We start from the raw sequence: 18,054 nt of genomic DNA on the forward strand, positions 1-18,054 counted from the left end.
CTTTTGATGTTTCTTTTCTCCAGGGAGTTGGACCCAATTCCCTCTCTTCCTAGTCCCCTCCTGGCAACTTTTTACCTGCTCCTTGGTTTTTACCCCTGCACTGCCTACCAGCTAGCACCCCTCTGGACAAGAACAGTTTTCTGAGCCACACCTGAGCAGGCTAGGTCATTGGAAATTGCTCAATGGACTTTCCATGGAATTGTGACTGTGGTGAAGTTTTGCAGCTGATCAGTCCCTCAATCTTTGCCCAGACTCGGTTGCCTCTTTGTCCCTGCTGAGAAATGAAGCTGAAGTCCTTGTGCACCTCTCCTGCGAGGGCACCCAAGCCGTGACAACCTCATCATTCCATGGCGAGGCTGCTTTGCAATGGATTTCCAGTGCAAATCAGCAATGAGCGGCAATAACCAAGAAACTCCTTAGTATCTCCTTGCCGAAAGGTCTTCTGCTGAGAAGGTGTATACGTGTGGGATAGGAAGTTAGAATAAAACAGAGTTGTCTCCCTCACTTTAATGTGCAGAGAAGATGGGGCTCGATTTGATGGCGCTATGGACACATCTAAAGAAGAACAGGAATGAGCATCGGCTGGAAAGAACTGACCAGAATAGGGACCCCATGGATCATCTCATCCTGATCCTACATTTTACAGCCATGACAGTGAGGCCCAGAGAGAAGGAGTGACTTTCCCAGAGCCTCAGGGTCCAGGGAAAAACTGGAACTAGAACACTGGTGCCTCTAAGATTTTTAGACCCTGTGGGGTGCCTCGGAGAGTGAATTGTTCATCTTTCCCCTGGGTTAAGGTGAAATTGAGAAACTTCCCTTCTCAACTTTTCTCTTGAGCATCAACTTGCTATGACATTTCTGAAAACTTCATGCGTATCTCCCCCAGCTGAAGCCCCGATTTGGTTTAATTCCACTTTCCCATCCCCTCCTCTTCCTGCTCTCCCTTGCAGCAATCTGGCCCCTTGGCAGAGCTACAGCAGTTTGGCAGAAGCCAACCTCCCCTCCTCCCCTGTCCTCCCTGCCCAGAAAGTGGAACTAATACAGTGCCGTAATGTTTCGAGGGAACATTATTATCATTTGATATGCCAATGTGATAACCAGCGGCTGGCCAGTCTTGTCCATTTAGGAGCAAATTGGCTTAAGTAATCACCTGAAACCTCCTCTTCCAATGGATTCTTTTTTTTTTTTTTTTTTTTTTACCTAGAAGATAGCATCATCTGTCATATCCAACTGTGAGGAACAGAGAAAATATTTTCCCCACTAAGTGATAAGAGGGATTTGTTTGAAGCCTTTGCAGACTTTCCATTGGGGAAAAAACCAAAACAGTTCACTCTCTCTCTTTTGAATAAGAATTCAATGCCCTCTCCCAGAACTTCAGTGTTGTCAGATATGCAATTGAAACTCTCTGTTATTTACATTCTTCCTCCCTGCAGCCATTATCACACAAGTGCCCCTGCAGGGAGCGTTCATCCCCTGGGGTGCAGGCTGCCAGAGTCCCCCCAATCTTTTCTTCTGTCTGCAGTGTTCAAAGCTTTCTCTCCATTGTTCCCTTTGTTCCTTCCAGCACCAAGTGGGCGTTCTCCACGCAACTGACCAGAAGTCCCTTCTCCCAGTAGGACTCTGATTGGAACGGGATTCACCGAGGGGAGCGAGAGGCTCTAAGTGGCTAGGGCGCGGTGTGCCAGGGTGGAGGCTCCTGCGCTCCATCCCTCCTCGCAGCAGAGGCCACCAGTGCAAGAAGTGACCGCTCTAGCTTCTCCTGTTTCTCATGCAGACATTTTCTCTTGTGCCTTAAGAATCGGGCCTCGTTTCTTCTCTAAGGGCTCTCTGGTGTGTGCTCTTTCTTTCTGACTTAGGAGCGGGGAAGCAGTAACAGCACTTTGTTTGGGTTGCAAACACCGCGGCTGACGGGCAATGGGACGTCTCTCGGAAATGACTGATGGCGGCTACGCATCTGTGACTTTGAGGACACTTAGGCTGCAGAACGCGGGGACTGAGAGACAGGGAGGCTGTGTGGCTCTGCCGCCTTTGAGCTGCACGCTGCTTTGATCCTGGATTAAATGTTTGTTTTTGTGGTTGGCGTTTTAATTGTTAAACTTGGTCGGCATAGTTTGGTTAGAAAATTAAGGCGGCTTAGTTAGTGTGCGCTGACACCGGGCTGGAGTTGGACAGTTGCACCTTCACAACAATGAAGGGTGATGATTCAGAGACTCCTAGCCTCTCACAGTATACGAGAGCTAAGTGGAGATGGTACCAGGGTGTCATCCTGTTAAGGACGTGGCATCAGATGCCAGAAGCTTTTTGGATATCATTAGGCAGTTTTGACAGTGTTATCACATTGGGCACAGTAATTGTAAGTTCCACTTATTGATGCAGATGGCGCTGGTGTCTTCTTGCGATCTGGTCTTAGATACTCCTGAGTTGCTTTAATTCTCATTAATCTTAAAGAGGCAGGACCTGTGACTTCATCATCATATTGTGATCGGTAAACATGCACAGTCACTTTCTTTAATATTCCATTGGCTTCCTTTTTTTTTTTTTTAACATCTCTGGGATCATCTAGTCCACCCGCTTTCTTAAACTCAAGAAAGCTGGGCCTGCAGAGAGGGAAGTAGCTTGCTTTTTCAAAAGCCCAAATTTCTCTACTGGGAGAACATGACTAAAGCCTCAGTCCCCTAGATTTTGACCCTTACTACTTGTTACTGTACCTCGATGCCTCCCACGTCATGGACAGTGTTCCAAAGTACATTCCTGATTATTTCTGAGAATGATTTCTTTAACTCCATCAGAGTATTTGAAACAGTGAAACTGCATTTTCTAAAACATATATAGACCATATAAACTCATACCTCCTCTTTTTTCTTCTTTTTTTCCCCCATTTGTCAGGACAATCCAGGTCCCATGGGCGATAGGACTCCTAACTGGAGGAGGACTGTAAGCTGAGAATGGCCACAGCAGAGGAATGACCGAGGAGAGCAGGATTCAGCCTTTCAAGCAAGGAGTCAGCGCACACATCAGCAAAGCTGGGGGTGCTGGTGATATAATTACCATTTCTATTTAAGGCCTGGGCCCCAGGAATGGGGACCAAGACTGTGAGGAGAGCAGTTAGGAGCACTAGGGACATACTGAGGGCTATAGAGGGAGGCTGCACCCTGGCATTTGTGAAATATCTCATACTGTGAGAAGCTCAGGTACGCCTGATCTGGGGGGAAGAGCATCAGTCTATTCCCAGACTTCACAGATTGCCAGGCAGGGCTCTCATTGGCTGGGGGACTGGATCAGGTGGGGCTTCTGAGCCCATGGGGCCCCCTACAGGGTGGGCAGAAGTAAGCAGGCACAACCCCATAAGAATCCACGAGGTGTGCCCCAGGGATGACACCAAGCACAGGTCTAGTTTTCTAGCATCAGGGGCTTGTCTCATGGGTGTGGAGAACGCCATGGATTAGGGCAAGTTTCTGAGCAAAGAAAGAGGGAATTCTAGTCTGCTAACAATGAAGAAACATTCATGTGCCAGAGAGCATACGGATTTGGAGGGTTGGGTTCTTAGCTCATCATGCAAATGTCCATTTGCAGCCAACTCCCTTTCTAGGGTAGGGGCTCACGTAGAGTGAGCTGATTTATGTAGTGGGTTAAGCTCAAATTCACAAAGTTTATGACTCAGCAATGTCTGTCTGACATTTATTACCACTCAAACAGACTGGTCGTCATAAATCCAGTTTCATTTTTGCAGTTAAATGGCTCCTATCATGAGACAAAGGAACAAAGGGGAACAAACCACAGCTGTGCTATTCATCCAGCATCTTTCCAAAGAACAGAAAAAAAGTGTAGAAATGAATAGGTCATGTCATAATAGATTATATTTATATGCATACCCATATGTGTATTACATACATATAAACTATAAAAACATATGCCGAACCCTGCTTCTCCTGGGGAAACATGCCGAGGAACCAAATTCTTATCCTTCTCAGCGGGTTCAAACCAATCACTAGCTCTCCTCACTAGCTGCTTCCAAAGCCGCTATCAGAATGTCTCTCCTCCAGACACAGGCAAGTATGAGGATTTGTACTATCTAAAAGCCCAACAGGCAGGCAGAGGCAGCTGGCAGAGCTCACTCGGCTGAGCTAAGACTCGATTTGTGACGGGTGGGCCATGCAATGAGGTGTGAAGTGGGGAGACAGAGAAAGGTGCCACTCAGGCATTTACTTTGACAGCTTCTGGAACATTCTGGGTTCTGTTCTTCTGGGAAGTGACTCCGGACGGTAGTTATACTGGCACTGATCCTTTCCCATTTCCTCACATATTTTTAAGAACAAGAATTTGCAAAATAAGAATGGCCCAAAGGTTTCTTCCAGCTCTCATAATGAATGGCTTTATATTGCCTTGAACAAATACTAACTAGTTGGATGGTAGGAAGTAGGAAAGGAAAAGTGCACTAATAGATGATAGATACAGAGATAGAGAGATAGATAGATAGATGGATGATAGATAGATGATAGATGGAGTTAGAGAATTATTGTTTGTTTAATCTAAGTATCATTAGCCCCACCTTAAACATTGAGAAACTGAAGCTCAGAAAAATTACATAACTTGCCAAAGATCATAAAGCAAATAAATGGCAGAACCAGGCTCTAAACCCAGATTTTTCCAACTCCTGTACCATTTCCCCTAGAGTATACCCCATGCCTGGCACTCTGAATTCAGTAAGTAATTTCTAAATTAATAAATATATAGATGATAAACATAACATATATAGCCCCTTTAGTACTTGCTTCAAACTGGCTTACTAGATTTGCAGACAAGGAGTTGGTCTTTGTGTTTTGGTTTTCCTTCTCAGTGGTACTCATCTCAATTCTCAGAAGAAATTTGCTTAAAGAAAATAAATGAAAAGGAAGAATGGTTTGTTCTCTTGAAGTCCCAGAGATGAGTCAGATAATAGATGTTTCCTAAAAGCAGGAACTATACTCTGTCTTGTACTCAACATCTACATAGAAGAGGCCCAAAAGTAACTAAGGCATATGTTACCATATAAAAATGGATAAGGACTGTCCAGTTCTTACAGAAGACCCCACCCCTCTCTGGGAAGAATGGGCAGCTTCCTAGCCAGTGAGTGATTGGAAAACTCAAGTATTTGGTCCATTTATACCTTAATACTATCAAAGACGTAAAAGGCTGATGTAGGGCTCCAGGTAGAGCACTCACTTCATTACATGGCTCCATGGGCGGCTTGTAAAGGGTACTTGATTAGCTTTCATCACAATTAAGCCCTCTACATACCTAAAGGACATGGATAGATGACAGTTTATATAAAGCAGATAGGAGACAGGCTTGTAATTGGCCTTAAATTAAGTGGTAAAGAAGGGGGAAATGAAGAAAGAGGCTTTACAAAATATTGGTATCTACTAAAAGTGGAAACTCTTTGGCTTTTAAAAAATGTGTCTTCGAAATGGCAAATGTTCTCCATATATTGACTGCATTCTTCTGTTACTACTTCCTTTTTGAAATAGCATGCACTAGTTAAGAAAGATGGTAGAGTAAAGGACAGGCCACTCCCAAATTCAGAACATGTCATTCTTAGAGCCCATCAACACAAAAGCCACAAAGTGGATCTAAGTGACAAGAAGAGTGAATTCCTAACAAGAAAGGAGTGGAAACTCAAACCATTTATTTACCCATGCTCCTGAAGCCAACAGTGAGCTCCTAGAGGGCAGGGGTTATTTTTTCTCTGCAGAGGGTAGTGCCTAGATTGAGAGTTGTTGTGGACTCTTTACCCTACAGGATGATTGGCCTTCATTCCATTATTCTCAGGCTCAAGAGACGAGATTATATGGTTGACAAAATAGGGAAACTCCCTACTACTTTGCTTACCCCTATGTAATATTAATCATTTCCTTGGAACTAACATCAGGGAAACTAATTCTATTCTCCCACTATGAGGTTCTTGAAGACTATTTACAAACAGAGTAGTGGACAGATGGGTCAAGGGATTGACCCCACATGACAATTCTTTGGATGATCAGCGATGAAGTCATTAGAGCTAATGTTGTTATGCACCCTGCTGTATACACCACCCTAGCCAGGAAGACAACTTCGAGAAATGTGAAAAGTTGATCTTAAAGTAGAACCTTCAGCCACTGAGTTTGCTTCCACAAGGAAACTACATCTTCTTCATCATAAGTGGTCTTAGAGTCAGACACTTAATCATTTGTAGAGTGACATTTCAAGCAGAAAATGTGCTGAGTGTGCAAAATAGAGATATAAACAAGGATGCCAGAGGGGAATTCATTATCATGTATAGCAATTACACTTTTTTCCTTTAATTAAAAAAATAAATAAAATTTATCCACTAAATGTGCCACACTGTATATTGCCTTAACTCTCTTTAGTTGAATCAGCCTTTTCTGATCTTAGTGGCCACTTGTGGGATGAAGGAACTTTACCAAGGACTTGAAGCAGCCATAGCTGATATGAAAATATGTCATGTAACAACAGTTCCACAGTTTTGAAACAATGTAACCTGTTAATGCTAGTTGAAGGTGGAGGACAGGTAAAACTAGACTTTTTTCCCCTTACACATATAATTTGAAGATCATAGGATGTGTTTTTTTTAAAGGTCAGAATGAATTGTTAATTAAATTGAGGCATTTGAAATTAGCAAATAAAACTGCTACTCAGAATAGTGACTGAGGGGCAATTAATCATACATGAATAAAATGGCAATGAAGTAGAGCAGAAGTAAAATTGTTTTTTAACTAGTAGCCCTCACGTGGTGTTACTAAGAAACTGTTTGATATTAGTTTCGTTTCTTTCCCTTTGGCCTATGTCCTTTAAAACAAAAGTGTTCAACATTTTTCCACCAAGACACAAATCGAGGCAGATGGTCATCTCTGCCACCTGTCTTTCAGGTATTCAGTACATGGACAAGCTGTGCCTCTCACCTTTATTTTTTACTCAAAGCATGTGAAGGCAGTAAGTAAGAGTGGAGCTATCATAGCATAACCTTAAGCCCACTCTAATTTATTTTTAAAATATAAATCACTGACAAATTTTGGCATTTCAAATATTATAATACAAGATTACTTAAGTTATTTTTTAAAACTAACTTTGACACCACTCCCACCCCTTTTGCGAATGCCTGCTTTAAAATCTGCTAAAAACATTTTGGTTTTACTTCTATGTCTACATATGTTTCCCTAGACACTATATTTGTCAGACTTGGATTTGATCCTCTCTATCCATGCTGGGACTCACAGCATTTCATTTCACACCAAGATATTTGTACACTAAATTTAAAGCCAAATTTATAAACATGAATATTACATTGAAATATCCAGAGAGTTAATTTGGCATGCATATCTTAAGCTAGACAACAGACTAAGGCAGCATTTATATAAAGCTTTATATTTTTAAGCACTTGACATTTATTAATTTGCTAATCCACACCACATACCTGTGAGGTAGTTTAGCATGACTTTAACATGAATGAAGCAGGTAAGAAGCAGAAAAAGAAATAAGTTGTCCCCACAATAATACATTGATTAGATCCTTCTTTTTCAGATCACTTAGGAAGACCCATGAATTCCTTGTGTAAGCTGGACAAATGCGCAATGGAATTTGGGTTGAATGGAATACGGTGAACGTGGTATGTTACTGCCTGACACTTCAGAAAGGTGCTTTCCTTTTAGGGTTCTAATATGCTGTGCTCATATTGACCTGCCAAAGACACATTACTAAGAGATCAGCTTTGGAAGAGGAGGACATTGTGAAGGTTCAAGCTTCTCTTTGGATTAGGGTTAGCATTTTTCATCCATCTTAGTCTCTTTCTCTTTTGGTTTGTTGGCCTAATCGACTCACTTCAATAGAAAAGCATGCAACTGCCAGCAGTTCCAATCTACAAATGGTCCTCTGCAGTCAAGCAACTGCAGAGGAGAGCTTTCCTACTCCTCTTACAACAATGAGGCTTCACTGTAGTCCTCTCTACTTAGCAGATTGCTTCATGGCCGTATTTATGAGTGCTCTGGACTGCAGGGACTCTAGGTAATGAAAGCTCATTAATTTGGTTTTCACTGTCTTGGCATTTGTGGTCACTGGCACAGGTGCTAGCCTGAAGCGTACCTCTGTACTAAAGAAGAAAAACTTTTTACAAAGTTAATGAATTGCACAACCAGGGCTGTAGGAGGGCTTTATCAGTTTAAGGAGAGAGAACCTATTTCCATCACTTAACAAGTATCCATTTAAACACAAATAATTTTACTCTAATAGAGGGAGCAAACACACACATTAGACTTGTGTGTTATATTAACTGTGAATCAAGCTTTTTCTCTTTAGAGCAAAACTTCAACTGAGCAGTGATTTGTAACCTTAGTTGAAATTACCATAAGTCCTCTGGAGTAGTAAAAGTACTTTAAATATTGGTAATTTGGATACTTTCACCCTTTCAGACAGATTCTTCCCTAGATCTCCTGAATTGAGATTTTACTGCGAATCCCTCGACCAGTTCTCTTCTTTTGTAGACTCTCTGTTGTAGATCAGGTGGAGCTCCCAGAGCAGCTCCCGGGCTGACTATGCCAGAAGCTAAGGAAGGGCGGTGTCTACAGGGGTCTCTTCCCTACAACAGACTTAACTTGGCTGTTTGAGGATGTTACCTGACATCCCACTCCCATCCATTTATAATAAAATTGGGAGGTAAGACATTCCTAATTAAACAAATAAAACAAAGCAAATCAAAACAACAAAAACAAAAGAAAAACCAGCTAGCTTCCCAAATAGGGATGTTTCCTTTCTAGACCTCCCAAAATACAAACATTCCTCGGCCCTTACATTCCTGGGAGCTGAAAAAGTCAAGTCCTTAGTTCACTGGAATGCTAAATTCCCTTATCTGGCATGGGTAGAAAGAAAGAAACACATCAGAAAAAAATAAAAACCAAACAACCTCTAGCAGGATACTCACTTTCACTTGGTTGGCTGCCAAGGAGCAATGGTATTTAAATGAGGAATTCGGAAATAATCTGATTATTATACATGGAGCTTATATATAAAGACTTTGGCACAGCCTCTCTGCAAAGCAAAAGAAATCTTTGCTCATAGGATTTTCTATATTGTTACTAAAAATAAAAAATAACAGCAAATCAGGATATCAGTTCACTCACCCAACATATGTAGAAACAAATACTTAAAAAAAACCAAACTTGGATGATGCTTATTTTACAGTAGAAATGACCAAAAAAAAAGTCTAATTTTGTACATTTGAAGAAAAGCATTGCTGGAGTTTTGTAGGTCTGTTGTGTGCTTTCCAAAACAGCAAAATTGATTGCTTCTTCCAGGAGACCCCCTTCCAACCCGGGGACAGCATGTGGCTGATGTGGCTGCTAATTTCTGCAGGCACCCGGAAGCTGGCAGCCCTGGCCCCTCCTGAGGGGACCCTTCTCGTGGGAAAGGTGTCACATGTCAAACACAGGGAAACGGCCCTCTTAATAACAACACTATGCATTTCTATGTCACTTCATTTATTGCTCACTGAGTTGTAACCATCTCAGCTCTCTGTGGAAAAACAGTAGATGCCCAGAAAATCCTGACCCCAGAAAACCAGTTGCCTGGGGTCATAATGTACAACAGGCATCCCCAGCCAGGGTGCCAGCTGGAGGGCGGAGAGGCATCATTATTAGAAGTTAACTGTCCAATTGTGGCGTCGGAATGAGGGACACCAGGTCCAGTCACGTTCGAGAAGGATCTCACACCTAGAGAAAGAGCTTGAAGATTGCTCTCCGAGGAACAGTTTTCCAGGCTGTCATTCTGGCCAGTGGTGTTCTTTCCAGAAGGAATGACTTGACTCAGCAACATGACTTTGGTGAGAAACAGAGAACAGGGTGGACCTCACCGTATCCAAAACAGACTTTTCTTCAGATTTCACTTGTTTCTTTCCAAACAGTCAGTCCCCCCCCATTGAAAGCCCACAAGTCAGGTCAAATTCACAAGAAACATTCAAGTATCTTCATCGTATTCTGGGGTTTATAACTCTTCTTTTGGATGACTTAGGGGAAACATTTCATCAAGGTTAACTGCTGGTAAAACATGTTTGCCTAAGAGGATCATCATGCAGGCAAACTAATTCTTTTCCTAAGCTAGTGGTTTGGTAGCTTGCAAAGAGGAGACTTGGCTTAACCTTGAGAAACTGTTTTTGAATGATTGGGGGAAAAGGAAGCAGATTCTAACTTTGCTCTCCTCCATCTCATTGTTCAGGTGGCAAGGCTTTCTCATACTTTTGAAGATGAAATGAGAAGGAACGATATTTGTCCATGATATATAATCCATTGAGAGTGATTCCTTTTGGTTCTGTGCTTGTTGGACATGATGGAAAAGAATGTTTATTTATGGCAAGAAGTGATTTATGTCACAATCATCAAGTATATAATAGAATAATTATACTCTGAATAAATCTAGAATAAATAGGAAATTTAAAATTTCCACTGTCTTTAAGTTTGAATGATGTTAACTGTTTGCTACAGGAGTATAATTTAGAACATGTGCTGAAATGTTATCAGGAAAGAATAAAAAAATCCATCCAAATATCATAACTTACCACAAAATTTAAAAAAAAAGAATGAAAGAAACCTCATTCGCTTTCCAAAACCAAGATTAGTCATGTGTTAATCTGTGAATCCTCCTAAGAAATGTTCATTGTTCAAGAGAGAATCCTCCTCTGGTGGTTGATAAGCAATTCTCCAAGGCAGAGCAATCCTGACATTTTTTCTTATCTCTTGATTGATGTTTTCACTACTTATTCTTCAGGCTGTAAGACAGAAGGGAACAGAGTTACATATTCCAATTTCTCTCTTTCTCTCCCTTCATTCTCTCTCTCACACACACACTCTCTCTCTTTCAAATCCTGCTCCCCTCCTCACCCTCGCCCCTCCCCACCACCCACATCACTTTAGCCATCAAATTCAAACAAAGCTGAATTTACACGGAGACTAATGTGTATATAATAACCTAATTCCCAGGGTCATTTCCATGTAATTAGAAGCAAATTCATACCTCTACATTGCCAATCGAAACACTAACTTCATCCCAAGTATTCTTAAAATAATAAATTGATTTTTATTTAACGGTATCCTGCATATGCTGATTTTTGAGTTTCATTTGTAGATTCTTATATAGAAGCCTACTGGGAGTGGAGAGAAGCATTACAGAATTTATATTTCAAATTATGGTAACACTCATTTTCCATTCATTCAAAATTTCTGCTAGATAAATAGGAAAAATAGTTTTTTTACTTAACTCTCAAGAAGTGTCAATTTGTGTCTAATAGATAACTAATTTTTAAAGAGCTTCTCATTTCCTTTTTCTTTTTTAGTAAGAAGATACTACCTTTTATTGTATGCCTACTATGTGTCAAGAGTCTCACATTTATTTCAGATTATAATTTAAGTCCCACAGCTACTCTTCGGTGTAATCCCACCCCCCCACCCCCATTTTAAAAGTAAGAACACACAGTTATTAAGGTATTGCTATTGGAGTTGAGCTATGGGCAAGACCAGAATCAAAAGGTGAAAGGGCTTGGTTGGCATTATGTGCTGGGGATTTCTCTTATGCTGTTGACGATGTCCTCTGGTTACAAGAAGGCTGTCAAAACAGTATCTTCTAGTAGCTGACAGTTAAGCCTAAAGCTATATTTTAGAGGCAGGGGAGGGGATAAAATTTCTGGAAAAAGCCTTGTGTGTTCCTATCCCTCGCCAGGTCCAAATGTCAGAGCAGCAATCTGGTAAATGAAAATTCACAAGCTACAAAGGAAAATTCTATGCTCACCTAGAAATGCATAGCATTTCTTAGAATTCCATCTGACAAAAAAGTGCTGTTATAGAATATTCATAAGACCTGAATAAGAATATTTAAATGTTCTTGGTTTCATACACACCAAAAAAAAAAGGAGACTATATGCATTTTTTTGTGTGTGTAAGAATAGCTTTAAAATATCTTAGAGTGGCCCTGGTAACCACAGCCTTTTTAAAACAGTTGGTATAAAAAGAAAGGTCCTATTTTAAAATCTCATATTTCTTTCTGTCACCATCCAGTCCATGATCTAAGAAAATTCTATAGTCCTTGTCATCTTCATGAATTAATGTGGCATAAAGGTTGGAAGTTCTCACTGAGCAAACAAGTATAATATAATCTCATTTTTATAAATTGCCAAGATGAACACTTTACCAATTAAAATGGGTTTGAAATGCAGGCTCCTCATGTAGTAGTAAGAAGGCCAAACATAGCTGCAGCTGAACAGTTTTTAAGTCATGATTACATCATTAGAGGACCCAGGGAGAGATTTTTTTTTTTAAATTTATACTGAAAGTGGTATATTAAGAACTTAATCCCATAACGAGGAAAAATATCTCCGTCTTCCTTTTTATAGGCAGCATAATTATTCAGATCCTTTCTAAACACATAGAAGTAATGATAAATTAAAATGCCTTTCAATTCCATATAGCTTTTATAATTATTCATCCATTACTGTTATTATTGCTGGAAAGAGCCCTTCGCATTTTAGTCAGCAGTCCATTTCATACAAAAGAACATGGAAAATTTTACCGCTATTAATAAATATGCAGCCATCCAACCCAAAGAGAAAATTCTTTTTCATCTGAGAGATAAGTGCATAATTCATATATTTTCAGAAATTTCTTTAAATAGTAAATGGAAGAAAGGCAAAGAGAAAAAGAATTCACTGCATATTCTCCATTTGTGGTGAAGAACAGTCTTTGTCCTTAGACAGTCTTCAGTTTCATTCACTTGGTGAGACAATTGCAATTGTTTCCTAAACATACCAATTACGTTCAAATAGCTCACTCTGTTTTTGACATATATAACCATAAAAAGTAATAACAATGTGATATCTCTTTCACATTTGCTGACATTCTAAAAAGTAAGAAAAAAAAACACTCGGATGTTAATAAGGACTTTACCTGAAATCTTGGAATGCAGCTCAAAAATTTAAGAACATTTTGGAATGGGTACCTCTACCTTGCATAAAGAGAGGTAGAGACTTGCATACCAGTGGGGCTGCATCTAACCTCTGCGAGGGCTGGTCCCTGTCAGAACCTCCGCCACAGAGAAGCATGCCATGCCTTTCCAGGATCAGCCAGATGAGATCAGGTCCACAGGACCAGTCAAGTAACTCTTTGCCTCTTTCCTTCAACTCCCCTTCCTCCCATTCTGTCTTGGAAGGTCCAGAAGGAGACAGATGCTCTAAGTTAGGTAAGAGCTGGAAGTCAATGTAGGCTGGTCAGGACTTCTTAATGTCTGAAAAGGACTCTTCACCACTGGAATCGACTGCGCTCCCTGAGCTATTATTAAAGCGGGGAAGGCAGTCTGACCAAGGCAGAGCATCCTCAGCCTTTGTCAAGTCTCATTTCCAATAGCCACATAGCCAGTATATAGGGATATTGAAAAGTAGAAATCATGGGCCATGGCTTATATGAAATGATATGGCCAGAATATATCCGATCAGGAGGGGTCAGGTCCCAGACATTTTCTGCAAACATGTTGCTGGAAAAGCCATGATTTTAAACCCGTTCAACTTATTCCTTGAGATGGGCCATGCATAATACCCAAGAAAGACGTGACATGTGTGTTCAACTTATTAAGATAGTACAATGATAAATCGAGCTGAACTATATTTCCAGAATTGAATGCCTCTCAATTTCTGTTCTTTTCCTGTTTTGCCTAACTTGGCCAATAAATATTCAAGACCAAAATCTAGGTATTACCCCAGGCTCTTCTTTTCTTGCTCCTCCTCACCCCGTGATCAATGGATCGCAGGTTTTATTGGCTTCCTATTTCACTCTTACATATGCCATGTCCTCTGCACACGCCCTGCCCAGGTCCTATTCCAGGTCCTTGACATGGCGCAGGTCTTTGACTGGCATGTTTGCAACCCTCTCTGCTGCTTATTCGCAGTGCAGCTGTCACGTTTCACTGGGTTTCCCCTCACCTGTGGTAGAAAATCAAAGGCTTCTTAATACCATATACAAGTTCTTTCATGCTGTGCCACTGTCTTCTGCTTCAGATCCATCTCTTTGTCAGTCACTCCCCATGACCACTCTAAGTTCGAAACAGAGAATTACCAGAAGCTCCTGAACTTGCCCTGCTTTCTCATGCCCCTCCAGTGTGCACGGGCTGTTCCATCTGCCTGGGAACTCACCCTCTACCTCCTAGTCCCCATGTCTTTATCCGCCCAGCTTCTCCCATCCGTCTTAGTGGAAGGGGCATGCTTCCTCCAGAAATCCTTCCCTGAACTTACCCTGACCCAACAAAACATATTTGGAGTATCTTGAGCAGCCATTTGGGAGTGGAGAACAAAACCTCAAGAAAGTGGCCAAGCTAGAGGAGATCACCGGTAAACGGCTATACTTAAAGACATGAGGTGCAATTTGTTTTGCTTCAGAGAAGTGTGGATGGCAGGTGAATGAGGAGGCTTTTGGAGGAGAAATGGGAGAAAAGAAAGAGAATGTCAGAGAAGGGATCGGTAACCATGGAGATAGTTTTATATTGTGCATGGTGCAATCTCTGTGAGATGCCACATCTTCAATACAGTTGTCTAAACAAACAAAATACTGGCAAAGTACTACTTTTTCATGGAAGACTATGTAGTCTGATTGAAATTGAGGGGGGGAAGCACTCAAAAGGTACAGAGTTAAAAGTGTTGGCAGGGAATTGAATCTTAACAGGTTGTAAACTTATTGGGCCATCCGAAGCCAACTCATGGTGGCAGGTTTCGGCTGACATCTGACATTTGGGTAACACAAGTATGAATGCATCCAGATCCTTCTTGGGAAACCAACTCTCACACATTCATAAGCCACTAAATAAAGAAATAATTTAAAGCCAGAAAATCCAGGCTAATTGGGAGAAAGGCCAGATACTGTGAATGTTTAAGAAATTGTGGACATTAAGAAATATAGAATATCTAAAATGAATACAGCTATATTACCTTCTACTACATATTGGGTAGCAAAATTGACAAGAATGATTTGTAATTAACTTACCCAAACACCAAAGAAAACAAGCCTCCTCTGCTTGTATAGAATTTGCATTGTTTATATGCAAATGCATGCTCCTGATGTGCTTGAGAACAATTTGTTCCTTTAAGAAGGCAAATATTCTCTTCATAATCTTGTTTACCCTATTCATTTGCTTTGCAAAACATTTTTTCATAAAATCACAGAACAGGCAATGTTAGAGCCAGGAGGCCCCAGGGCTCATTTAGGGACGTCCAACAGCCTCATTTTACAGATGAGAAAACTTGATGGTGCCCTTAATAACACAAGTGTGCCCTCACCACTTCAGAGCCCTGGACTCTCCCACCTGCTACCCCGGGGTTTGAGTGACTCCACTTGGGATTCTAGCTACAGCTGAGGCAGATGCAAGCAGAGTGAGCAAGCTGTAAGTGCTAGGCTTTGGGGCATCATCAGGAACCCATCAGCCCCCTAGGCTGAGGCAAACAAGTTTGCACCCCCCCTTCCATTCATTTAAGAGCTCTTGGCCTGATTGATGCTGCTGAATTGTCCCCAAGACCCAGCCCCTGCATTCTCTCTCCCAGGAAATCTTTCCTGACCCCCGTTGCCCTCTCTGTCTTAGACAGGTGCTTTCCTCCACTGTTCTAACCATATTCAATACAATCTTTTGTATACTGTCTCATCCCCCTTCGATGAAACATGGGATTGTGTCTCTTTGTTTCTGTATTTCCAACGCTTGGTACAAGATCTGACAGAGAATAGGTGTATAACCTTTCCTAAATGAACAATAAGAAAAACCGGAGAGGGAACCCATTGCTGCACTGGGAAGTAGCTTAGCTCCCCAGACAATCCCCCTTTCCTGTTACTGTCCTATCCAGGGAAAATCTATTCCCACCCTATCCAGAGAAGAAAAGCCGCTAAGCATTCTCCTCTCCTTCTACTACTCTTCTGATAGGTTCAAAGGACTTGTGATTTAAAGTTAGAAAAGTTGATTTGAGCCCCAACACCAATTGTTACTAGTTTGGTGTTCATGTACAGTGCCCTGAATTTTAGTTAGCCTCAGTTTACCCTTTTGTAAAGCAAAGACATTAATATCATCCTCATAGAATTGTCATGAGGATTGAATGTGATACTGTGTATGAATGCATCCCGTAAGCAGTAAAATTTTAGGATGCTTGTTTTCTTACCTTGCTAAAGGAAACTATTCTGATTCAGCAAAACCATCTGATTCCACTTCTGTTTTTCAGGAGACAAAGCCCAATCTTGTTTCTATGTGGGGCAGACACTGAGCAGGTCCAAGGTACAAGGGCAGGAACTTCTCTGCTGTCTAGCACATAGCAGAGGCAGTCCAGTGGTGGTCAGATGCCTGACTTCAAATTCCAGCTCTGCTACTCAGTCTTTTCATCCATAAAATGGGGATGATTATAATAATAGCAACCTCACAGGGTTGCCATCAAGATTAAATGAGTTAATACATGGAAGTATTATGTATCTGACACATATGTAGCATCAAATAAAAGCTAGCACTCTTAATGATGACAATGATGATGACTTGCTCTGCTAAATGGGCAAAGTCAATTACTTGTATTTACTTGTATCAGGCTAAGTAGATTACTGAGTCTTACATAATCCGCAGAAGCAAGACAGGTTGTTGAGGTTAGAAGTGACTTTATGGCAGATGGGGTTAACTACCAGGTCAGATGGCCCCTCTTTGGAAATGGTGTTTATGTGTGATGAATCTGGACTCAGATGGGATCTCTCTTCATAAGACTTTCATGCTAATGTGCTGGAGTTGCAGTTAGTGTTGGGGTTTAAGATATATTTAGGGGATTTGAATCTCTGGACTGACAATGTGATAGCCAGGTCCTGAGCCTCAACAGACTCCAGCACCTACAATCTGATTTATTGGACTCACCACACTCAGCTAAGATGGAGTTGAAGAAGGACAACCACCACACCATAGAGCCTAGAGAGCCTACAACTGAAAGTGGGAGGATTGCATCCAGCATCCATGTGGAATCTGAGCCTCCTCTTGACATAGAGGTACAATGGACACAACCAATCCAATGTCCACATAGAAAAGGTGGCATTGGATTGGGAAAAGTGGACATGGTGGCTGATGGGTATGGGGAAAGGCAGGAAGAGATGAGAGGTGGAGGCGTCTTTGGGACATGGAGCTGCCCTGGATGGTGCTTCAGGGGCAATCACCGGATATTGTAAATCCTCACAGGGCCCACTGGATGGAATGGGGGAAAGTATGGGCCATGATGTGGACCATTGACCATGAGGTGCAGAGGTGCCCAAAGATGTACTTACCAAATGCAATGGATGTGTCATGATGATGGGAATGAGTGTTGCTGGGGGGGGAGAGGAGGGGTGGGGGTGGTGGGGTTGAATGGGACCTCATATATATATATTTTTAATGTAATATTATTACAAAGTCAATTAAAAAAAAAAAAAAGAAGTGACTTAGCAATCAAGGACTGCTCTGGTTCTATATGCTTCCAGGGTAAGTGAAGGGCCATAGAAAACATGGAGCATGGCATAAAGATAGTGCAGGTGGGAGGAATCTAATATCTGATGGTTCACAATGTCTTGAAAATAGGAAAAAAGTCTAAAGTAGCCTAGACTACTTTGTCCACTAGGGGATCCAGTAACCACATGTAAATTACTGAAATTTAAAATAATCTGAATTAAATAAGACAAAAAATTCAGTTCCTCTGTCACATTACTATATTTCAAGTATTCAATAGTCACATGTGGCTAGTGGCTCCTGCATTGTACCACGCAGATACAGAACATTTCCCTCATTGCAGAACATGCCATTGGACAGTGATGATCTAGAACTATCAGAATTAGATGAAATAGACTACATGTGTTTTGAAGTATAAGTCAGAGTTCTTTATTCCAAAAATCTTTCATCGCATAAGTCCATTTCATTTTCCCTTAAAAAGAAAATATAGTGAAGGAAACCAATGGGTGCATTTTATGAAGGGATTGGCCACTATCATGTTTAAATAATCTGTGCCTTTCTCTCAATTGTCCC

General features: G+C 41.2%; 1 protein-coding gene across 1 annotated transcript in view; it reads right to left on the minus strand.

Annotated features, from left to right (window-relative positions):
* Nucleotides 1–7,397: 7,397 nt before the first annotated feature.
* ZMAT4 (zinc finger matrin-type 4) overlaps nucleotides 7,398–18,054 on the minus strand; it is a 362,499-nt gene continuing 351,842 nt past the window's right edge. Inside the window, exon 7 of the mRNA XM_023591776.3 lies at nucleotides 7,398–10,789. Within this exon, the coding sequence (XP_023447544.2) occupies nucleotides 10,774–10,789 (16 nt within the window). The 3' untranslated portion in view covers nucleotides 7,398–10,773. The remainder of the gene's footprint in view (nucleotides 10,790–18,054) is intronic.

This window comes from Dasypus novemcinctus, chromosome 29, assembly GCF_030445035.2.
Source record: "Dasypus novemcinctus isolate mDasNov1 chromosome 29, mDasNov1.1.hap2, whole genome shotgun sequence".
Lineage (NCBI taxonomy): Eukaryota > Metazoa > Chordata > Mammalia > Cingulata > Dasypodidae > Dasypus > Dasypus novemcinctus.